Source organism: Engystomops pustulosus, chromosome 1 (assembly GCF_040894005.1).
Source record: "Engystomops pustulosus chromosome 1, aEngPut4.maternal, whole genome shotgun sequence".
Classification (NCBI taxonomy): domain Eukaryota; kingdom Metazoa; phylum Chordata; class Amphibia; order Anura; family Leptodactylidae; genus Engystomops; species Engystomops pustulosus.
In genome coordinates, this window is record NC_092411.1 from 113,955,579 (window position 1) to 113,975,797 (window position 20,219).

The following is a 20,219-nucleotide window of genomic DNA, read 5'->3' on the forward strand; positions in this document are numbered from 1 at the left end:
TAAAGTGGTTTACATTGTACAGATGTCAATTTTGTTATGTTTGTACAACAATTCCAGTTTTGTTTGTTTTTTTGGTTCTCACTTTTTTTTAAATCTATTTGAACTCGGTTGAGGTAGAAAGCCTGCAAAATTAGGGAAATGAATGCTCATGGAGACTAACTCACTTTCTACCAGACACTAACAGAAAATTGCAGTTTATGTTGTCTAAATGCTCCTGTTATTATATAAATAAGTAACTGACACACATTTTGTGTAATATCACAGGTACTGGTGAGAGTGGGAAAAGCACCTTTATTAAGCAGATGAGAATTATTCATGGCTCTGGTTACACGGATGAAGACAGACGAGGATTCACAAAGCTGGTTTATCAAAATATATTTACTGCCATGCAAGCTATGATCCGAGCAATGGACACACTAAGGATACAGTACTCTTCTGAGCAGAACATGGTAAGTTCTATGACTGCTTACATACAGATTTATATATATTTATTGATATTGGTATAGTTCTTACATATATGTTTTATGTCTGTTTTATGTTGCTTGTACTTTTGCTGCGCTTTGGAGCTGTGCTTTTGTATCTATGTACTCTGTTTTAAGGTATGCAATGATCCTTTTTTCTTTATATCATTTTGGTCACTTGGAAGGGTTTTTAGGAAATTTAAATTTGAGATGTGAAGCGAAAGAGTGAATCTGTCCAAAACATGCTTCTTGTTTCTTCTATAAAAAACCTAGACTTCTGAGTAATTTTAGGTTAGAATAATAATAATATTATAATTTCGGTACAATTAAAAGGGTTATCAGAGTTTAAGAAATAATTTAGGCCGTACTGTACTTACCTCCTCTGACGCTGCTGGTGTCCCTTGTCGAGGTCCATCTGATCCATGCCCCTGTTTGTTTACAGGGGCATAGAGGCCGCGTAAAGGGAGCTTTCGGCTGCCCAATGTGGCCGGCAACTCCCATCCGTCCCTGTCTCTCAGCATTGAAGGGCTCAGGGAGATGGTGTCGGATGGAAGCTTCCAGCCGGCCAGGGGCACAAATCAGATGGACCGCAGCGAGGGACACCAGCAGCACCAAAGGAGGTGAGTATACGTTTATTTTTTTTTAAGTAGCCCACACCAGCTACTGTTGTGGGCTACTTAAATTTATTTCTTAAACCCCTTTAACTTTATTTTTTAACCAAGTCGTGAAAGAATTAAGTTAGTATTACATTGTAATAGTCTAGTAACAGTATAGTCCTCTCTCTAATTTTCACAAATAGTCTAGTATGACTGTCCTATTAAAATGGTCCAATATTATTTAGAACATTTTTTTTCAATTAAAATTGTTATGCTTTCAAAAAATGGCAAATAATTCACACGTCTCTCTTTAGTTTGGTTTAGCTTCTTTATAAAATATCCTCCAATGTTAGGCAAATGCATAAAAGTAATATAAAATATATGCCTAGGCTTTAGTGTATGGAATGCTTGTATCTTGAAGGCCTCCTGCATATGAACGTGCACAGTCTGTGGAAATGATCTCACAACACAGTGGATGTAGCTCCTTGCATCATAGAGAATTATGATGCAAGGAGTCCTGTCCTCTGCGTTGTGTCTGGCTGTTCAATCTGGTCAGCAAACAAGTCAGTTTCCACAGACTGAGAACAATTGTGTCTTTGGGGGGCCACGGGTAGAACACTGTCCTAATAAAATGTTCACATTAGAGGAATCTCTAATGCCTTACTGTATAACTTGTTATGCAAATGAGTAAATGTTAAGTACTAATTCTTCAAACATGGAAATGGCTTTGCTTGGAAATGTCTTTTCCTTGCATATTTATTTCTGTTCTTGCAATGCATGAATGTTTAGATGTTTTTAGCAGCATTCATGTGTCCTTTTGTAAAGTTCTTGTGCGAGTTTCATAGAGAGGTATAGCAGCTCTGTAAAGGTTTAATACTATCTGCAAAGTATCTGTTTTGTTTTTGCATGAGAGCATAATTCTGATTTCTGCTCTGCGTTTTATTTGTTTAGCAGAGAGGTAACAGGCGGCACTAGAGGATAATGCTGTGACAGGTACCACCTGTCATTTCTTCAGGCTGGCTGTGAATTCTGCTTAGATACTGTATGTGCCGATTACTCTATGCACTCGGGATGATCACAATCTGGACAGCTGGGCCCCCAGGACACCAGTTTTTATACTTTTTTTTTCACAGAACTTCAATTGGATGTCACCAAAAATATTTGACTTGAGATTTCTTGCACACAAGGGGAGATACTTTATTATAGTTTGAAACCACTCAACTATAGTGGGATATAAGCACTAGTACCACACAGTGTAAAGCCAGGTTTATTACTTGCAATTTTTTTTTTAAAAAGTCATTTTTTTTCAACTTTTTTTCTATCTATAAATATAATATACACCATTTTTTTCATTCATAGATACTTTATTAAAGGGCCAAAGCCACTTTAATAAATTTGGGGTGCAGTGGAGCTCCAAAGGCAGTCATAGAACTGCCCCAAGGAGTTTGCCCAAGGAGTGTGTGCAAGAAGGATGGAGGGAGAGGCAGATGTACTGACTAAGGGACAACCCCTTAGTGTCTATAATATATGTCCCTGAGTAATGAATGGGGAGCCCGTGGTGGTGATACAGCCGTATGCAGGGATCAGACGGAGCCAACATTTGTGCAAAATAACTCACGGTTCTTACTAGAAAAACTGCAGGCAATGGGCCAAACGATCTTGTTAGAAATGCCGGATTGTTGGAGATTCCGGATTACAGGAGTGGTCATGGAGAGTGATCATCAGGAATAGATTCACCAGCCTGGTAGTAGGTACAGGCTGGGGTGTAGCTGTGTCCAGATATGGAAGCTGCAGCTTTGTCCTGGGTGTTCTGTGTGTAGCACTGAAGGTGCGTCACACTGTCTCTCTGGTCACTGACAATCTGCAAGGTGTGCTTTCTAGGAGAGCTGGATTCCAAGAGGTGCTCCTCTGTCAGGAGCTGGGGCCTAAGAGCTGCTGATGTGGTGAGAGCCTGGGCCTAAGAGGACTTGCCCCTTCCTGTCCAGGGGTTTTGTTAGACCCTGGTCAGGTGGTGGCTCACTCTTTACACTCCAGTTCACATGGAAGAATATCATTGGATAACAATCATTACATATCTTTACCCTTGCTGTACAGGCAGGGTCTACCACTACTAATTACCTCTTTACAACTGTATAATCCCTGAGGTGAGTTGTGCAGGCTCGCCTTCTGGGAGAGACACAGACTGAGGGGCTTATTCACAACACTCCTCTGCCTGCACATTGGCATACTTGTTGCAGATGATTTCTGTAACCTCATATGGCTATAGACTACTATAACAGCTGTTCATATTGTTGCTTCGATTACAGATTGATTTTCCCATGGGGGCACATGAGAAATTGAAATGGTCTTAGAGGTGTAACTAGAATTGATTGGGCCCCATAGCAAACTTTCGTGTGGGGCCCCCAAATGTGTACATTGTGATGTGCCAATATACTCGGCACCATTGCCAACAGGAGTGAATATGAGCAGCAGACTGCTGCTTATGCTCAGGCTGTCTCCCTATTGACCATATTTAAGGAATTACTTCATTGAGGGAGGATCCATAGTTTACGTTCAGCCGTTGCAGGGAATAGGTGCCATTACATTCTGCTGAACATATACTTTTTTCCCAGCAGGATGCAGGTTGCAATTTTCTACATTATTCAGTGTTTCCTGTTTGGATGATATATATTTATATATCTATATCATATATATCATATATAATATATATATCTATCTGATCTATATGTTGAACATGTTAATGTTAATATACTACAATTCCTGCAAGACAATCATTTACTGCACATAATTGAGGGGGGGGGGGGCGTTTTATACAGTGCAAGGGGGGATGGGCATTATACAGTGCAGGGGGGTGGGCATTTAACCCCTACGGGACACAGCATCTTTTGGCCTAAAGGACGCGGCCCCATTTTTCAAATCTGGCCTGTGTCACTATAAGTGGTTATAGCGTGGGAACGCTGTGAGATATCCAGGGGATTTTGAGAATGTTTTCTCGTGACACATTGTACTTCAAATTAGTTTAAAAATTTGGATGAAATCTTTTGCGTTTAGTTGTGAAAAAAAACAAAATTTGCCAAAAATTTTGAAAAATTCTTTATTTTCAACGTTCTAAATTCTCTACTTTTGATTCAGAAAGTCATAGCACCCAAATAAATTCATAACTTACATTTCCCAAATGTCTGCTTTATGTTGGCATGGTTTTTTCAGATTCCACATATTTTACTAGAATGTTATGAGGCTCAGAATTTGGGTGCCATTTTTCACATTTTTTGTAAAATCACCAAAACCTGTATTTAGATGGACCTGCCCAACTTCTAATTGACACTGAGAGGCCTAAATAATAGCGAGACTCGTAAATTACCCCATTGTGGAAACTACACCCCTCAACGTATGAAAAACCACTTTTAAGAAGTTTGTTAACCCTTTACGTGTTTTATAGGGGTTAAAACAAAACGGAGGTGGAGTCTGCAAATTGTAATATTTTTTCACAATACACTCATTTTGGGTGGAAAATTAAACATTTGTAATGGATAAAATGAAAAAAGGCTCCACAAAGTTTGATACGCAATTTCTCCCGAGTACACCGATACCCTATACAGGCGGTCCCCTACTTAAGGACACCCGACTTACAGACAACCCATAGTTACAGACGGACCCCTCTGCCCACTGTGACCTCTGGTGAAGCTCTCTGGATGCTTTACTATAGTCCCAGGCTGCAATGATCAGCTGTAAGATGTCTGTAGTGAAGCTTTATTGATAATTCTTGGTCCAATTACACCAAAAATTTGAAACTCCAATTGTCACTGGGGCCAAAATAAAAAAAATTGTCTAGAACTTCCATTATAAAATATACAGTTTCGACTTACATACAAATTCAACTTAAGAACAAACCTCCAGACCCTATCTTGTATGTAACCCGGGGACTGCCTGTATGTGGTGGTAACCTGCTGTATGGGCGCACGGCCGGGCAGAGAAGGGAAGGAGGCACCATGCAGATCAGATTTGCTATGTCACATTGTACAGGCTATAATTTTTTTCTTTTTTTTTATTGAGGACCTATAGGGGCTTATTTCTTTTGCCACATGAGATGCACTTTTCTAATACATAATTTTGGGGCATCTATAGCTAATTGGTGAGATTTAATTAACTCTTTGTTGGTGGAGGAAATGAAAATCATCAATTTTTAGGAAAATTTTTATGTGTTTTTTTTTTTTGGCCGTTAACCATACCATGAAAATAGTGTATTATTTTTATTCTATGGGTCGCCACGTTTATGAAAATACTTCATTTATATATATTTTTTTATTTTTTTCCCATTTTTACTGAATAAAAAGTAATTTGGCAAAATTGTTGTTAATTTTAGCATCACCGTCTTTCATATGCATAACTTTTTTATTTTTCACCTCACAAATCTGTTTAAGGGCTTATTTTTTGCAAGAATGATAGCTCTTTTCAGTGGTCTTATTTTAGATTGCGTAACTTTTTAAAATCACTTTTTTAGAGCATTTTTAAAGGGCATTAATAAAAAATCATCTTTATCAGAGAGAGTTTTTTTAGGTTGTTTTTTACGGGGTTCACTTTGCGGATCTAATAACGATTCTGTTTTATTATAAAGATTGTTACGGACGCAGGGATACCAAATATGTGGGGGTTTTGTGTATTTTATTCAATTGTACTGAATAAAAACTAATTTGGAGAAAATCTTATTCATTTTAGCATCACCATCTTTTTATATGCATAACTTTTTTATTTTTTGGCAGATAAATCTTGTTAGGGGCTTATTTTTTGCGAGAACAGTTGTTCTTTTTAGTGGGCTTAATTTGGAGTGCATAACATTTTTTAAATCACTTTTTAGAGCATTTTTTATAGGGTATTAATTAAAAATTATCTTTTTTCGGAATGTTTTTTGCGTTTTTTTCCTCCGGCGTTTACCGTGCGGGTCCAGTAACAATTCTGTTTTATTATGCAGATTGTTACGGACGCGGCAATACCAAATATGCAGGGTTTTTTGTGTTTTTATGTTTTTTATACTTTATTAAGTTTTTTTATGGGAAAGTGACATTTTAGGGGCTTATATTTTTATGTATTTATTTTTTATTTATTATAATGTGTAGTGTTAAGTGTTTTTGCATATTTTCACTTATACATACTTGAACTTAAACCAGTGATGCTCTGATCACTGGTTTAAGTTCAATACACTGCTCTACAATACTAGCAAGCTTGCTCAGACAGTTTACAGCCAGACCCGGAAGGGGTCTGGCTGCCATGGAGACCGGGCAGCTCCGGGGCACATGCCAGTCCTCGGAGCTGCCCAGAAGTGGATCGGATCCCCCGGTAAGCGGCACGGGGGATCCGATCCACAGCGCAAACACCCTTACACGCCACGGTCATGTTTGACCGCGGCGTGTAAGGGGTTAACACCCGCGATCGGAGCCGGCTCCGATCGCGGGTGTTAGCGCAGGCTGTCAGCTGTACTAGACAGCTGACAGCCGCTGCTTCTGGTACCGGCTCCGTTCGTGAGCCGGTGCCAGAAGCAGGACGTTATAGAACGTCCCCGTGCGCTAAGCATCTAGCCCCGGGGACGTACTATAACGTCCTGGTGCGCCTAGGGGTTAAACAAACCCTAGTACTGTGCAAGCAAACACACTGACACACACGACATTCATACATTATACGTGTACACAATGTTCACATATAGATCAGACATCACACCTACATTCACACATTGCACACTAAACATAAACATCAGAAACATACATACTTTTTACAGTGTTTCTGATGAAGATCGGGGCACTGACTGCCGGGCTGAGTAGTAGCTGCTTCCGGCTCACATGTGCTTCCCTCCCCTCTCCTGGTCCAGGCTCACATGTGCTTCCCTCCCCTCTCCTGGTCCAGGCTCACATGTGCTTCCCTCCCCTCTCCTGGTCCAGGCTCACATGTGCTTTCCTGCCCCTCCTGCTCCTGTTCTGACTGATGTTGCAGAATTTAGCAGATACACAGGCGGGGGAGGAGCTGCTACAGTAACATAGAGGACAACACAAAGTAGGAAGCTTCTCCCTCAGTTCAATGCTGCCGTGTGCCGATGCCTCTATCCTCTGAGTACAGGCTGCCTCCCACCTGTCTCCTCTGCTTTGGGTCATGTGACCTACCAGGTTTTTTTATGTGTAGGGTTCTCTCCCTTTTTTCCTTAGGAACTCATTCCTTTTTCAGTGTTATGTTCAGTAACAAAAACCAATCGGTAAATTCAAACATAAAGTAATAACAATCATCCTGACAATAGGATGATAGACAAGCAAATTAGTGAGGTGAATAGATAAAGTGCTGGATTGTGTTTTGTATCTTATTGTAAGTACCGTATATACTCGAGCGTTAGCCATGTTTTTCAGCTTTTACTCGAGTCTTTAAAAAAAAGAAAAGAAAAGTGTACTCGCCTTCCGATGTCCTCCCAGTAGGTCCCTTTCTAGCCATCAATATTCTGGCTCCAACTGCCTCTCTCTTTGCGGTGCCGTCACTCGAGCTGTGATGATTGCGGCTCGCTGACATTCTAGTTGTGTGCGCCGCCATCGGCACACAGTATGATGTTAGAAAGGGACCTACCAGGGGGGCATTGGAAGGTGAGTTCACCTGCAGGCTGTATACTAGGAACAGGGGCTGCAGTCTGTATACGGGGGACGGGGGCTGCAGGCTGTATACGGGGGACAGGGGGCTGCAGGCTGTATACGGGGGACAGGGGGCTGCAGGCTGTATACGGGGGACAGGGAGCTGCAGGCTGTATAGTAGGGGACAGGGGGCTGCAGGCTGTATAGTAGGGGACAGGGGGCTGCAGGCTGTATAGTAGGGGACAGGGGGCTGCAGGCTGTATAGTAGGATACAGGGGGCTTCAGGCTGTATAGTAGGGGACAGGGAGCTGCAGGCTGTATAGTAGGGGGCTGCAGGCTGTATAGTAGGGGACAGGGGGCTGCAGGCTGTATAGTAGGGGACAGGGGGCTGCAGGCTGTATACTGAGGGGACAGGGGGCTGCAGGCTGTATACTGGGGGGTCAGGGGCTGCAGGCTTTATACGGGGGGGGGCAGGGGCTGCAGGCTATATATGGGGGGCAGCAGCTGCAGGCTATATACTGGGATCAAGGGGCTTCTGGCTATATACTGAGGGGGGCATGTGCTAGCTGGTTGTATAATGGGGGCAGGCTGGGACCAATTCATTTCCTACCCTCGGCTTATACTGAAGTCAATAGTTTGTTCCAGTTTTTTGTGTTAAAATGAGGTATCTCGGCTTTTACTCAAGTATATACGGTACACATAAAGTTGCTTGAGCTGGCAGCCCATATACTATGTATGTATAGTAATTAGAGGTGTGAATAAGTTCATGGAGTAAGTCAAAAGGTTTAGAGAATTTGATGGTCTTTCTCGTCAAAGATGTGTTTTTCAGCGCTGTTCACAGTAGGTAGTCACACTGCTTTGGTTATTATCCTACATCATGTCATGCCTTCAAGCAGGGCAGTTTTCAGTAATTTGTTGTACAGGGTGAAAATCGTTACACCCCCCGCCCAATTTAAAAATATTAGACATGCATTTACAGAGCCTTGCGAAAGTATTCAGTCCCCTTGATCTCTTCTACCTTTTGCCTTATTTCAGGCTTAAAATGTAGTTTGCAGGGATGGCCTGGTCTTGGTAGATCAATTTCAATATGATCACTTGCACAGTGCTCCTTGGGATACACAGAGCAGGTATATTTATATGGAGGCTTGATTACACACAGGTGTATTATATTTTTCATTATCAGTCATTTAGGACAAAATTGGATCATTCAGAGATCCTCTCTGAACTTCTGGAGTGAGTTTGATGCACTGAAAGTAATATTGCTCTTCCCTCTTTTAAGTTTTTTTTTTTTTTTTACAAAAGTTTAGAATATCCAATAAATTTAATTCCGCTTCACAATTCTGCCCCACTTGTTGTTGCTTCCTCAGCAAAAAATATACAATTTTATATCTTTATGTTTTGAAGCCTGAAATGTGACAAAATGTAAAAAAGTTCAAGGGAGCCACATGCTTTTGCAAGGCTCTCTATGTATAGATTATAGTGTATGCAGCACTATCCCATTATGTTAGCTTAGATATTGCTACCTGCAAATTAATTCGTACATATATAGTGCCCCCCTATACAATGTCTTTCAAACTATAACATTGTGCCTGTCATGAATTATAGCTATTTACACATATACATCACCAGAACAAAGCTTAGTACATAAATGCAATACCAGTATGGAGTCAAATAAGTACAGTACTAGAACCAAGCTTTGCACAGAAACACAGCAACAGGGCCAATTCCTGGTCCATATATACTGTACTCAAAATGATTTTACATGTGTTTTACATGATTTTACTTTAAACTTTAGCCCTCTTATTTACATGTATACAGTACCCCCATAATAAATTAATACATGCTGCCCCTCTTTTTATTTATTCCTCTTGTAATAAACATATACTGTGCCCCCCCCTATTACATACCACCATCCCTTTATTAGATGTATATACTGTTCCCCTCTCTAATAGATATGTATATGTGATGATTCATTTGTATACTTGATCACATGCTGTATACCACTAAGGCATCCCCCTCCCAAGTATATAGGTATCCAGTGCACTGTCCTCCAGTATATTGGTATTTAACAAACTGCAGCCTCTCCCAGTATATAGGTAAACATCACACTGCGCCCCCCACTATATAGATATCCAGGACACTACAGCCTCCTCCCCCTAATTGTATCTACATAGGTAGCCAGAACACTGCAGCCCCCTCAACAGCATATAGGTAACCAGCAGACTGCAGCCTCCCCAGAATATAGTACTGCACACATATAGGCAACCAGCACACTGCAACTTCCCCGCTCAGCCCCTGGAATTTAGGTAGCCAGCACACTGCAGCCCCCCTCAGTATGTGGGTAGCCAGCACACTGCAATCCCCCCACACAATATATAGGTAGCCAGCGCACTCTAACCCCCTATGTTTTCCCATTGTTTTTTGGGGGAAATCCTACTACTTTTTACAACATTTATAATGATAGAGTTTTGAATATCAGATCATTCATTAACTGTAATACCAAATATATAGTATATTTAGCAGAATGTACAACATGCAAATCACAGTACTTGGGCAGCACAATACATCCATACATACAGAAAAGGATATCTAAGAACATATCAGATGGCACAAAACCAGCAGAAAAGAATATATCTAGCTTGTCAAAACATTTTTTACAGATATATGGAGGTGACCTGTCTATCCTCTCGGTCACAGGGATCAAGCTGGTTACTTATGGAGACAGAACTCGCAAACGACAGAACCGGGAAATGCTGTGGATTCTTAATTTAGACACAAGACTACCTAAGGGTTTGAATAGCAAAACTGATACAATGTATCTTTATTGAAATGTGTATATATATTCTCAATATTCCTTCCCTTCCGCCTTTTCTTTTTTTAATGTCAAATTTGGTACTTTTTTTTTTTCTATTTCGTCTGTTACAAGTTTTTTTCTATCAAAGCAAGCAATCAAACGCTAGTAATCATGTTCTTCTATCATTGAACGCATGCGCTAATAATCATCTCTATTTCCTGTACTTTTAACTTGAGTCTTGGTGTATGTACCTCAGACCATGAGTAAGAACTAGATTGTAAAGTTCGAAACGCGTAGGTTGACAGGACTATGCAACGTCGTTCTCTTTTAATGGAACTACAATAAAACAAGATTTTATTCCTTCAGCTTGGAGTGTGGGATACCGCTTTTCTCTTTTTCTTCTTGCACATTGTTTTTGTGTATCTGGTTAAAAAAAAAATTTGACTACAGTGATAAGTGATAATAGGTCACTGTACTTGTGATACTATTTTGCTAGTTTGCAGAAAGCAGCATCTTGGCAAAATTGGTAGTTACCTGTTTCATTTGCTTGAATTTAGCTCTCCTGTGTCTTTCATAACTGCAGGAGACACGCAGCGGTCAAGTGAAACTTTAACTATTTCTTTTACATGAGCAATGTGCTGATAATGGTCGGATACACTGATGTTCTGGGTGAAGGGGCCAGTTACTGACCTCTAAATATATTGTGTGAGGTAAATATATTCTGCTCTTATATTAAGGGACAAAACTTCCTGTTTTCATTATGGATGGTCTTATAGTGCAGCACAGATTTACTTCAACTTTTGCCATTGTCTGTGAATCAATGTCCTGGGATAGTGAACTGTGCGTTACACTGGAGGGCATGTGATAATGGGCGTACATGGGAAGGAAAAGGAAGAGTGTGTTCTGTAGGGACATCCTGTGTACTTTGAAACTGTGTAATGTAGCACCATCAACCATGTACACACCACTGCTATGCAGAACAACAACACTATACAGAGTATCCAAGAAAGAAAGTTACATCATGCAAACTATAACTGTTTTATTGGAATAAAATGAAGTCAATATTGCTGTTGAATACCTGTTGTGGTGCCTCTTCTCCCCACTCCTTCAGTCCTATTGCCCAGTGTGAGTGAGAAGAAGCCTGTTTACATTGGCATGTGGGACCGTAGGCACTGTATTTTTCAGCTGCATATTCTGGAATATGGATACTGTGTTTATAGCAAGACATATTTAGTTTATTTCAGTTATATACTCAATTTAGATGATCAAAGTGATTATTTTTTTTTAGTAATATTGTTAATAAATATTTTAAGTACAAATTTTAAGTACAAATGGCTGTATTTCATTCATAGAAAGAAGAAACCTAGCACACATCCCTTGTAGTCTTTTGCTTTTCTTTTAATTCAAGTGTTTTATATACAAGTGCTTTATATTCTAGTATAGTATAGTATATATAGTACTAGTATATAAAGCACTTGAATTAAAAGAAAAGCAAGAGACTACAACGCATATGTTTCTCCTTTATATTTGGGCTGAGAACCCATTAAGAGCACCATCCCACATTTGATGCTTCCTTTTTTGATTTTATGGATCACAGAGGGGCTAGGGTAGCCCCTCATGATCATCAGCATAATTGTAAATGTTGATTTTAAAAGGAAGGATTCCATAAATAAATAACAAATATTAGAAGATTGCCACAGTTTTAGTGCCTGCAGCTTTGAGTAAGTGTCCGTGGTTTAGTATGCTTGATTTTGATGGTAGATTTCCTTTTTTAATATAATTTTTTATGCTAGGCTTGTTTCTTATTAATGTGAGACCACATTCCTGCTCTATTGCAACTCTGCTGGTTGATGGATACACTGAGGCAATTTACCCAATTCTGTCTCTTGCACATTAGAATGGCTTCAGCTGTGTGATTCATACGGCCATATATAGAGCTATTTACCCTTTTCAAGTGGTCCTGAAAGAGGTATGACTGTTTTAAATCAAACAGCATAAGAACTGATATAGATCAGTTTAGACGTTACTGTTGTATTTATATGATATGGTGAGTTAGTGGGGCCTTCATTGGGGTCTAGTCAATGTAGGAGAGCTAGGTTTGTATATGCTTCATCTAATTATGTTGTACCAATAAAAAAAGTTATAGTAGTCTAGGCCATTTTTTTCTCCTATCCTTAGAAATGTATTGTTCTTTATACACTTTAAAGGGCCTCATGCATGGGAATTTGTTCTCCAACTTGTAGCTGTCTTGACATTGTTGCCGATGTCAAGAGACAGAGAGACACGTGCACTGATGCAAATCCGGTGAGGAATAGGACCAGCTCCATACTCCAGCACAGCGGTTTGTCATGGTGTAGACTGGAACGCAAACAGTATGTCGCCACTGAGGCCAGCAAGACCCATTCTGCTTGTATTACTACTGTACATTTTATTGAATATATTGACTAGTATGTTAGTAAAATACAATATGCTATATAACCTTATTTCTGCTGTGATGTAGAAAATTAGCCATGGGAAAGTTTATGTATAGATACCTTTAGTAATACACCATATTCCGTGTCTGAGGCCTGTTCCCACCTTCTGGATTTGATTCTTCTATGTATTTTGTTCTGAAATCTAAATCCAAATTGGACTCCCCCAGGGTCCCACCCCCCCAGTGCATATGACTGGGGTGTTTGTAACCCCACCCTTCAAGTGTGGGAAGATCTTTGTCCTTGCTGTGGAAATCTGTTGATGTATCAAAATATGAGCATGTTTATACTGCTAGTTGATACTCCATGGGACTATTCTTTGTTTATCAGGAGTGGTAGCCTGCGATTTCTGCCATGGGCTATATCAATCTTTAGTAGTAATAACATGAAAATTAAGCACGCATTTCATTAACATCTTATTATTGTGTCAATTTATAGCATTTTTCAGGAGAGATTATTTTAAGGAAATTGGTTATTTCACCAAACCCCAATGCTGCGAATATACTGATAACCACACAGATACACGCTGTGCCCTGTTTACCTCCCAGGAGTGATAAGCATGGGAATGAACAGCAGGGTATGACTGGCCAGCACCTTTTAACGCTATCCAACATTAACATCTTATGAGCTGGATTGGTTGCACAGTACACCACCTGGGGAAACTATGATTTATGTTCCATGGTAAGGATTTGTGTAATTTTGCAGTATTTGTATCTGTGTAACTCTGGACACTTCTAATTTTCTTTACTTACCGTATATACTCGAGTATAAGCTAAGTTTTTCGGCACAATTTTTATGCTGAAAATTCCCCGCTCGGCTTATACTCGGGAATATGAACATAAAAAACCTCCGAATTCGCCATTCAGATAGAAGAGGGGCTGCCCGGGCTATCTTCAAGTTTGCGCCAGGTCCGCGACAGCTCCGTGGGCAGCTTCTCTTCTTTCTTCATGCCGGTGTCAGGTCCGCGACGTACTGAGTTTACTTTTTTTTACAGGCAGGCTATTTACAAACGGGGGGGGGGGGGGGGCGCTGGCAGGCTATTTACAACAGGGGGCTGGCAGGCTATTTACAACAGGGGGCTGGCAGGCGATTTACAACAGGGGGCTGGCAGGCTATCTACTACAGGGGGCTGGCACGGTATATACTACTAGGGGCTGACTGGCTATATACTACAGGGGGCTGGCTGGCTATATACTGGGGCTGTGACCAATGCATTTCCCACCCTCGACTTATACTGGAGTCCATACGTTTTTCCAGTTTTTTGTGTTAAAATTAGGGGTCTCGGCTTATACTCGCGTATATATTTATTTTGTTACCAGCTACATCTTTTTCTATATTATCCTTTATGCTTTCCCCCTTCTCTTTGGTTTGCACTACAACAACCAATCCAGTTTTTTATATGTGGGAACTTTCATACATGGAAACGTATTTAAAATGTTGAAAGGACAACTTCTCAGTTGTTGTGTTGTGACTGGGCAGGCAATGTACCGTATTTTTCGGACTATAAGGCGCACAAAAAATCCTTTGATTTTCTCAGAAATCAAAGGTACGCCTTATAGTCCAGTGCGCCTTATACATGAACCGTACTTATAGAGAACAGCTGCCTTGAAATGTGCACAGGTCTGCCACCTGCTGGTCATTCATCCTTATAATCAGGTGTACCTTATAATTCAGTGCGCCTTATATATGAACCTAGACGTTTTAGCAGGCATTTATTGATGGTGTGCCTTATAATCCGGTGTGCCTTATAGTCTGAAAAATACTGTGTCTTATTTTATGTTTATTTGTATCCCATGACCTGTAAAGAGCTGTTGAACATGATGGTGGAATAGAAAATAAAGATTTATTTATAACGTTCATTTCCATCTTCTGCAGTGAGAATGCGGATAATCAGAAAACAAACCATAGTCATTCAATCACCGGAGGGAGGTTTAATAGAAGAGTGAGAGAGCTGAAAACAGAGCTCTGTCAAGCCCATAATGCACTTGAGGCTGATTTGCATAATTATAAAAATGATATTTTTTTCATCATAAATAGGTCAATCTACAAATGTAACAGTATGGCTGTATTCATGAGGATGCTGCTCCAAAAGCTACTGGGGAATAAATAAATATAAATAAAAGGCAAGTAATTAATTTTTGCTCTTAAAGGAAACCTACCACCACAAATCTACCTATAAAGGTAGATCGGGTGGTAGGTGAATCAATGGGACGTGAGGATAGCCCTTTTAAGGGCTAATCCTCACGTCCCCGCACTGTTTTGTAAACTTTTATTACCCTAATATGTTAATTTACTTATGCGGCTACTGGGGCGTGGAGTAGCCGCATCTGAGGTTACACGAGGCGGCTACTCCACGCCCCGGTAGCCACTTTACCCCTCCTACTCACCATGTTCGGCGCGCAGCTGCTCGTAGCTGCGCGCCCTCGTCCGCCAATCCTGCCGTCTGCGCATGCGCAGAAGAGCAGGCCTGCGCGGTCACTGCTCCGAAGCCGGGGCTGCACAGACGCGGGCCTGCTGTTCTGCGCATGCGCAGACGGCAGGATCGGCGGACGAGGGCGCGCAGCTACGAGCAGCTGCGCGCCGAACATGGTGAGTAGGAGGGGAAAAGTGGCTACCGGGGCGTGGAGTAGCCGCCTCGTGTAACCTCAGATGCGGCTACTCCACGCCCCAGTAGCCGCATAAGTAAATTAACATATTAGGGTAATAAAAGTTTACAAAACAGTGCGGGGACGTGAGGATTAGCCCTTAAAAGGGCTATCCTCACGTCCCATTGATTCACCTACCACCCGATCTACCTTTATAGGTAGATTTGTGGTGGTAGGTGTCCTTTAAATATGGTACAGGTTATTTTAGGTTGTTTACACCTTTTTTAACCTACTGAAAAGTCCAGTCTCTGGCTGGAGTGTCTCACTAGTTTGTATTTTCTCTTTTGAAAGGGATTATATTTTAACATGGAAACACCAGTTGAGAATTCAGGGATAAATCATTAAAAGAAAGACTGGAAAAGTTGTGTCTTGACAGAATCTTACACATGCCACCTTTTACTGGGAGCTGCAATGTTATATAATCCGTTTCAGAAAGAATCCAATTTTCTTGTTTTTGGGGAGGAACATGCATTTAAAAGATGTGAAGTGTAAAATCATAATGCCATGCAGTCTGATGTAATATAATTATTTACATTACTACTTCCTGAGGACCTGTGCTAAAAATAAAAGCTGTCACTCCTTGCTGGCGGTTGTAACACTGTGACCACCGTGTATTGAAGCCCAGGCTGAGTGTTACAACACAGGCGGGGAGATATGAGCAACCTGTGAAGATTTATTATTCGATCACACCATCTGTTTAATCTTACCCATTAACCCTTGATGACATTGGCTCTATGATTCCATGTGCCTGTTCTGAAATACCAGAATTGTGCAGGGATGTAATATTTCCTCTAATAAAAACTCAGAAATGAGTATAGCACGTCTCCGTTTGATTTTCTTTTAACATTTGGCAGAAATAAAGAAGTGAAGACCTAAACTATGTTCTACATACCGTAGTTTCCACATATGAAATACGTGTACCGTATCTTCTACCTTCATTTATTGGATCGAGTAACTGGTTAGATGTAGAAATGTTATTTTTCTAGCGGTTTGTTTGATAGAAGCTTGTTTACAATGCCGTGTATCGGAGTGCATCTGCCGCTGCTGCGGTTATCGAATCCACTGCCATCTGGAGCTGTTGTCCTATTAAATCATGTAGATTTTCACAGTATTTGTCACACACACTTGGTTTTTAAAATTCATTGATCATCACATATTAAATGCGCACAGAAATAGGCACATCTTGTTTCTACATTTTCCATGAACTATAAAGTAGATTGTCAGGACACCTTCTCAAACAGTCCTACCTCTAAGATTGGTGAGAGTTGCAAAGATTGGTTATACCATATATTTCTAATGGGTTAAATCTTTGAGCCCCATAAAAGAACACTTTCTCCCCTTTTTTTCATTCGGCTGAAGAACTGAATATGTCAATTGTTATGTGTCTGCCCTTAGGAGATGATGTGAGTGAAGGTAATGTATCCCTAGCCAAAAGCCTGCTGGAACAACTTGGCCATGTTAAGGGAAGTACACTCCAACTGTTCTTCAGTATGGTTATCCAACATGTTAAGGATGCAAATCCTTAGGATGCTGCTTGTCCTCTAACCTTTTGTGTGCATGCATTTTTAATGCAAAATGAGTGCTTATCATTTAATGCTGCATGTCTACTTACATAGGTAATGGGGAGCAATTTGCATCCTTTGATAAAGAGATATTATATTTTATATTAATACATATTTTATACTAATTTGTTTTGTACTAGTGCATAAACTCTTGTGAGCAGGGCCCTCATTTCTATTGCTTAATCTGCCCGTTATGATCACTATTACAGTCTATAGCTAAGAAAGAAGTGTATTTCTACATCTCTAAGGTCAAAGGCAGTTGGTTAGTTTTGACTTTAGTTGCCATTCTAACATCATCGAAGTGTCCTAAGGTGGGCTTGGAGGACAGTAACCTTCCATAACACAGGGAAACTAACCAGAGCATAAAGGGCTGGACTTTAATGGGGCTGCCACTAGATTTTACCCCATTAAACTACCTCCTATAGGGTATGAAATGTTTTTTTTTTTCCTAGACTTCAACATCTCACTATAAAAAAAAAAAAAAAAAAATCCCCTCAAGTCATGAGAAGAATCCAATTTTTCCTGAGATGAGTTCAGTTTAGAGGCTGCACGGGAAGTCTAATTTCAGATGCCTCTATCTTTAGTTCTATAGTATTAATGCTTTTGGTGTCATATTAATCTCTTGCTGCCGATGGACTTTTTCCATTTTACGTTTCCATTTCTGTTTTTCGATTCCCACCTTCAAAAATCCATAACTTTTAAAAAGTGTACTGAGCTGTATGTGAGGGCTTATTTTCTGTGTAACAATTTGTACTTCCGAGTTCCATGTCTACACTGAGAAACTGGAAAAAAAATCCAAATATTGTACGGTGAAATTGCTGGTTAAAAAAACCCCTGCAATTGTGCCATTGTCTTGTAGGTTTAGTTTTTATAGCTTTCACTGTGCACTCCAAATGAACCTCTGTTATTCTTTGGGTTGGTACAATTGCTTACAGTCGATTTGAACATTTGAGCACATTTTCCATTCACTACCAGGAATAACCATTTTTATATTTTGATAGAGTAGGCTTTTATGGATGCAGCAATACCCAAAATGTTTTTTTATTTTATTTATGCGCTTGTGAAAGGGGGTTGATTTTTAACTTCTGTTAGGTTAAGGTACTTGAACCCTATGGGTCTGATCACTTATACTACTAATATTGCAGTATATTGTCAAATTTAATGAAAAGAGGTTTCAATAGCGGACTTTCAAAGATCCTGCTATGACAGCCAAGGCTCCCTTGGTTAGGGTTCTAGCAACCGGACAGCACCCAATGACGTCACAGGTGACGCTAGGTGAATCAAAGATGACGGTGCCCATATGGCACAATGGGTGGGTGTTCTCTGTGGGTGTAAGCTGCATAGTGCAGTTAACAACTACTGTGTATGGAGCCTTTCAGATTGCATGGCATGTATGGTTCAAAGAGCTGCAAAACTGTAAATACAGACGGTTAAATAAATAGACAGAAACTGAATCATTATACACAGCTCAGATTTGCAACTATATTTTTTAACTGTCTATATTTTCTGGTTATGAAGCTCATAAGCTGCAGTTTGAAAGATGAGATTCTTAAATATGACACAAAAATAATATAAGGGTATATGACACTTCTCCTGCAGCCTCTAAACGTGACTCATCTCAGGCAAAATATGACCCTTTTCTGCTGATCTTAATAATAATAATTCCTTTATTTATATAGCGTACACAGATTATTTTAACAGCCTTAACATGAATTTGGAGATTTTTTTTTTTTTGTAGAGATGAAAAGGTGAGATTTCACATAGAGGGAATTCTAGAATGGAAAATTCATAAACTACTTGAGAGTGCTAGTAGTTTAATGTGGTGAAATCTGGAGTCTTTTTTTATATACTTGTGAACTATAAGTTTTATAACCCTTGTACAACATACAAGCTGTTGTTAAATAAAATCTACCATCAAAATCAAGCATGATAAAACAGGGATCATGCCTGTGGTAATCTTCTTATATTTGTTATCCCTGGCTTCCTTCTGAAATAAACTTTTGAAATTATGCTGATAAGCCCGAGGGCTACCCTTTTACAGACTGTTACAATGTCTCACCTCAAATGCTGAGGAATCAGGGGGAGGGGGAGAAACTGTAACAGCCTGTAAAGCCAGATCACAGAGAGGCTACAGTAGTTCCTTGGGCTCATTAGAATAATTGTACAAGTTTATTTTGGAAAGGAAGAAGGCCGTGGGTAACACATAGAAGTAGATTACCTATGGGTAAATGCTCCTGGTTTATCATGCTTAATTTTTTTGATTGTAGACTTCGAAATGGATGTATTGTTTAAGAGATTGCTCCCTGCCCATTGTCATGAAATCTTTAACATTGCCATTTCAGTTTTCTCTTGTATGATGTTTTGAATGTCTTAATTCTTTCACTGCAGTCTCAGCCAACTGTGTCAGATTGAGATAGCATGACAGATCAGAGCTTGCCTGATGAGCATAAAATATGTTCATTTTAATAGAGCAGCGTGTGCGGCTCCGGTCCTTCCTCCTTCCTTCCTTCTAGTATCATAGCAACTGAATGATGGCAGAACCGTTTGTACATTCTCCATGCTGTCAGATTGATGGCATGCCAGTCATTTGTTTTCTAGCATAAAGTACAGGCCTGGATGAATGCAGCGATCACAAACGTTTGTGTTATCATAGCATAAGACGGAACAATCTCCAGTATATTGGCAGTGTACCTTGTCTTATAGTAATGGTACATATTGTTACGCCAAGCAAGTGTTATACTGATCCCTCTGCCAGTGCTTAAGGATCCGTGCATGTCTGGCAATTACAGCTAGCTACTGTTCTTTTTGTATGCCAAAGCATTTCATACAGGAAATAGTCTTTCTAGCCGCGCTGGAAGATATACTAGAGGTAATGAAAGTTTGATTGCCGGCAGTGTTTTTACAAGGTGAAGGCTTTTATAATGATTAGCGCCTGAACCTGCTAGCCTCCCTCCCATCCAAGTCCAGCTGACAGTCAACTTCCTGCCCCCCTCCTCTTGCTATAGCTGTTTGAAAGGGAGAAGCCATATCATGTTTTTCAGCGTATCTGGTTCTTCAAGTAAACTTGGCTGTTCAAAGCACTGTGATTTGA

General features: G+C 40.2%; 1 protein-coding gene across 2 annotated transcripts in view; it reads left to right on the plus strand.

The window, feature by feature from the left end:
• LOC140131617 (guanine nucleotide-binding protein subunit alpha-14) overlaps positions 1 to 20,219 on the plus strand; it is a 119,131-nt gene that overhangs the window by 56,268 nt on the left and 42,644 nt on the right. For both annotated transcript variants that reach the window (XM_072150911.1, XM_072150910.1), the window contains exon 2: positions 265 to 449. In XM_072150911.1, coding sequence (XP_072007012.1) covers positions 265 to 449 — 185 coding nt within the window. The remainder of the gene's footprint in view (positions 1 to 264; positions 450 to 20,219) is intronic.